The sequence below is a fragment of the Dichomitus squalens genome (genome assembly GCF_000275845.1).
Source record: "Dichomitus squalens LYAD-421 SS1 unplaced genomic scaffold DICSQscaffold_36, whole genome shotgun sequence".
Taxonomy (NCBI): domain Eukaryota; kingdom Fungi; phylum Basidiomycota; class Agaricomycetes; order Polyporales; family Polyporaceae; genus Dichomitus; species Dichomitus squalens.
The window spans coordinates 118,496-123,067 of record NW_006766918.1 but is presented as its reverse complement, the minus strand read 5'-3'; the positions used below and the strand labels follow the sequence as shown (position 1 = coordinate 123,067).

The 4,572-nt window shown below is 55.4% G+C and overlaps 2 protein-coding genes across 2 annotated transcripts in view; one reads left to right on the top strand and one right to left on the bottom strand.

The window, feature by feature from the left end:
* DICSQDRAFT_109801 (alpha/beta-hydrolase) overlaps positions 1–1,063 on the top strand; it is a 1,605-nt gene extending 542 nt beyond the window's left edge. The window contains exon 2 of the mRNA XM_007368480.1: positions 219–1,063. Coding sequence (XP_007368542.1) covers positions 219–977 — 759 coding nt within the window. The 3' untranslated portion in view covers positions 978–1,063. The remainder of the gene's footprint in view (positions 1–218) is intronic.
* A 502-nt stretch (positions 1,064–1,565) lies between these two features.
* DICSQDRAFT_182375 (Aldo/keto reductase) lies at positions 1,566–3,616 on the bottom strand. Its single transcript, XM_007368479.1, has 14 exons — positions 3,512–3,616; positions 3,328–3,451; positions 3,233–3,269; positions 3,086–3,175; positions 2,926–3,027; positions 2,794–2,860; positions 2,699–2,736; positions 2,567–2,642; positions 2,493–2,507; positions 2,328–2,428; positions 2,176–2,270; positions 2,073–2,120; positions 1,885–2,015; positions 1,566–1,798 (listed from the first exon to the last, which is right to left on the bottom strand). The coding sequence occupies exons 1-14, from the start codon at positions 3,531–3,533 to the stop codon at positions 1,713–1,715; spliced, it is 1,032 nt and encodes a 343-aa protein (XP_007368541.1). The 5' UTR covers positions 3,534–3,616; the 3' UTR covers positions 1,566–1,712.
* Between the last annotated feature and the right edge of the window lie 956 nt (positions 3,617–4,572).

The window sequence follows — 4,572 nt, the reverse complement described above, 5'->3', positions numbered from 1 at the left end:
TGTGGCGAGATCCGCCGTCTGGGGGACATCACTGGCGTCCTTCCCGCCCGAATCGCGGGTTATTGGTTGCTGAAGAAGGGTGCCGTCTGGGATGGTCCCAAGGCAAAGCCTGGCGAAAAGACTGTCCTCCACTTGCACGGTGGAGCGTTCTATGTGTGTAATTCAATGCTGCTGACATCTTACCTGCATGCAATGAAATAATCGACCCCTATCCACAGATTGGCTCTGCGAACCCATCGGACATCACAGCAAACTTCACTAGAGGACTGTTGGAGCACTCTCAGAGCCTCGATCGGGTCCTGGCCATCGATTATCGCCTCACCGCCTCTGCCCCCAACCCTCCTGCTAACCCTTTCCCGGCCGCGGTCCTTGACTCTCTAGCCGGCTATCGCTATTTGGTGCAAGATGCGGGCTTCGCACCCGAGAACATCACCATCGCAGGCGATTCGGCTGGAGGAAACCTCGCCATCGCGCTTGTACGTCACCTCGTCGAGAATCCCTTCCCTTCCCTGCCACCTCCAGGACGCATCCTCACCGTGTCCGGCTGGTTTGACCTCTCCATGTCTCATGTTGGTCCGGGCTCTTCCCACCTTTTGAACAGAGCCAGTGACATCTTTGGCCCGTTGAAGCCTGGCCGCCTCTTTGGCGAGTACGGGATGACGTCGCTGCGCGGGCCGCTGGACTTCGAGGTGGTGAAGACCAACCGGTACTTGTCCCCATCATCTCTCGACTGCGAGCCAATGAAGGGCAAAGGCTTGTCTGAAGGCTTTCCGGAGACCTACGTTGCTGCTGGGGGGGCGGAGCGAGCACTAGACGAGTCCACTGCATTAGTTGAACGAATGAAGGCGGATGGGGTGACGGTGGTTGAGGACTTCCCACCGGATGCTACGCACGACTTCGTCGTCTTCAAGTGGCAAGAGCCCGAGAGAACAGAGGCACTCATCAGGATGAGCGCATGGCTTGATAGGGCTCAGTAGTGCTTAGTACTCAGATGCTCGGACTGTCATGCTTCTTGAATATGCGTAATATGGCAGTAGAACTGACAATCGATTGGATATACCACGTGCTTTGTAACCGCGCGTATGCGCACGGCAACTTTGCTACGTTGGGAGACACCTTGAGTTCATGCCCAAGCTCTCCACAAGTGTCAGCGTGACCGGAACTGAGCCGGCTTGCGCGTCAAGTCTGCATCGCACCTGTAAACCACCTGCGTCGCGCGGCGTGTGGTTTCCTAGTTTCAGTGCTAGTACCGTAGGGAGCATCAAGCGGGGATGGTTAGCGGGGAGCAAGACAGAAGCGGAACGACGAATGACACGACGGAGGAGCAACATTGGGTAGATTTGGAAGCATGGGACCCTTGAGCGGAGCACACGCCACAGGCGTGCATGGTCTCTCGAGCAGGGTCTTGGTGATTTCGATGAGAGGTGGTTCGCTGGTAGCGGAGATCATTCGACGCTGGGTGCCTCAACACCGGGAATGGGAAACCCCGCTCACTGAGACTCTAACCGAGACTCTAACCAAGTGGACTCCGCCAACTTCTCAGGACTGAATCAGCAGCACAGCAAGGTGTCATCATTGTCGGTCTTCGTATTATGGAAGAGTCGAGATCTGTTCAACAAAGCGCGCATTCACACGAGCCCCGCAGGATACCTATATCGAGCCTTACAGGACGTACGCCTGCATCGCAATTTTGGGGGAATTACAGGGAATCATCAGGCATGGCCCAGGACCTTCAGCGGCTGGTACGGCTCTTCCAGGTACTTCATCTCGTCGTCCGTGAGTGTAACGTCAAGAGCACCTGCAAGGAGGTGATCAGCTCAGCCGCCAGGACGCGCAACCGCCCCTTGCCAATATGACGCATGCGAGAAAACAAACAGAACCCACCAAGAATGTCTTCGAGGTTCTTCAGGCTCGTCGTCCCGATGATGGGCGCGGTGACGCCGGGCTTGTTCATGATCCAGGCCGTCGAGATCTGGGCCATGCTTACGCCCTTCTTCTTTGCGAGCTCCTCGACCCTGCAGAGTAGAGCCGTCAGCTAATTCGTACGCCAAAATCAACACGACAGAAGGTACCTGCTGAGGAGCGCAGGAAGGAATGGGATGTCGTAGAATGGAAGGAAGCTGGCACAAAGTGGCTTAGCACTCGAGTACTAGAACGTATCATTTGTGACATTACCCGTCAGTCTTCAGCCTGAGAGTCTTGCCATCGATAGGACGAGTGAGCAATCCCCGTCCGAGAGGAGACCATGGGATCGAGCCGACGCCAAAGTGCTGCGCAGAAGGTCAAGTCTAGTAGCGAGTGAGCTAGGAAATGCAAGGAAGACCAACCTTGAGCGTCGGGAACATCTCGCGCTCCTCCTCACGGTAGAGCAAGCTGTAGTGATTCTGCATGGAGATGAACGGTGTGAGGTTGTGGCTGATGGCGTAGTCTGCGCAAGAGGAAAGGGACGCTGTGAGCCGAGCGGCATTCGGTGAGACCAGGAAACGCCATACTCTGCATGGCGTGGACTGCATGGTAAAAATGTGTCAGTAAGCAAGGACGCAGATGTAACACACAACAAGCGCACACTGATAGGCCCAGCACGAGCTCATGCCAATATAACGGACGTATCCTGCCTTCACGACATCATGCAGGGCTTGCATCTATATGCCATGCGCTTCGGTCAGTACGCGCTCGAGTATACTAGGCCGGCACCCACAGTCTCCTCAATCGGCGTGTCGTAGTCGAAACGGTGGCCTGCAAGGCGTCGGGTTAGGCTTCACACGGACGTAGGCTAGGCCGAAGAATGCTCACATTGGAGCAGGTCGATGTAGTCCAGCTGCAGACGTTGCAAACTGGCCTTGACGGAATCGAAGATGTGCTATATATGACGTCACGAACGAGCCATCATTGCCAACGTAAACGCAGGGCCGTTTTCAGACGAACCTTGCGATTGAGACCCTTCTGGTTGATGATGCCCACATCTTCGGGGTTTTGGCCATTGTACCAAAAGTTGGTCTTCTCGTCCTTCGCTACAGCATTGTGCAACTGTATATCGATGGTCGTGAGAGGCGCCCTTGGTACGTGCGAACGGGAAATCAGGAACCTTAGTCATGACGACGATTTCTTCACGCGGGAGACCCAGCTTCTTGATCGCGTTTCCAAGGACGACTTCAGAGAGACCGTTGGAATAGACCTATACGGGATTCAATGTCGGCTGTATCATAATTCCAAGGACTGACAGCACGCATACATTCGCGGTGTCGAAGGTCTGAATGCCATGGTCATAACTGCTCGCCCGAGGTCAGAACCGTTCTCGAGACGAAGGCGGAGAAGCCGGATACTCACGCAAACTTGATGTGTTTGATTGCCTCTTCTTCAGGTAGTACCCAGTCCTGCCACTCGGGCGATCCATACGACATGCAACCTAGGATGATCTTCGACACCTTGAGTCCCGAGTTGCCGAGACGCACTGGGGGCACATGACATGAGTGTATGCGCGAATCGAGCGAACAGGTACACTTCGTCTCACCGTAGGACATCTTGGGAGCCATAGCGAGCGGAAAAGATGGAAGGATTGGATGCTGCAAGCAAGAGGTAGGCCGCCTGATGGCTTGCGATAGACGTCGGGCACCAGTGAGTCTCCATGACCTTTATGTCTCCCACTGGATCCACCGCGATGTCCGATTCCCACGAGCAGCTTGAGAGCAGCCTATTATAACGCTGAAAAGGTTTTGTAGCGTCGGAAGCTAAACTTGGCCAAATTCGGTACAAACCTGGCCGAATGTGATAGAGCCCTTGAGAACGGGGCGCTTTCTGGAGAGAGCGGACTCCCGCAACGACTTCGCTTTCCACGCATATACCCGTCCACGAGACTCTAAGAACCTCGTCTATAGCTGAGTATCCATCGATGAGCCTAATCCCAACATGTCCATCACGGCTGGGTCGGACAGCATGCATACAGAGGGGCAACGACCGTCCATCGAACGAGCGCTCGATTCCATGATTATTCAGGGCAGGCTTGAGCGGTTGATAACAAACCACTTCCGATCGGGATTAACATCTGGGTATCCTCCGTCCACATACTCATTCCCGATCGCTACTTACACTAGTCCTAGTACTAGCTTTGGTAGAGACTACAACGAGGTATGCAAACCTCTGGGATATCGGGCCAGGGAGGTATCAAACCTCCCAACCCACGCGGTCTGAGTGATACGCGTCGGTTAGAGTTTCGGTTAGGGTTCGGTTAGGGTTCGGGTTCGGTTAGGGTTTGGGTTTGGGTTAGGCACTGCTCACACCTCCTCCTCCCCCACGAAGGGAGGCCGTCTGTATTTATCGCGCGAACGAGGCTTTAGAGTGCCCGCCTGAGTGCTCCCGGCTCGGGGGACCCCCCGAGCGCAGCGAGGGAGGGGAGGGAGCACGAATGGCGGGTCCTCTTCGCGCAGCCCCCATCAAGCGCCACAATGGTAACTTCGATCATCAAAAAGTGCGCGCTGATGCGCCAGCGTCGGTGGTCTTCCGTGTCGCGCGTCCCCCACCCTCCTCGCCCGCTGCACCTGCACAATGCTCTCCGTCAGTTGGACAACGCTGTCT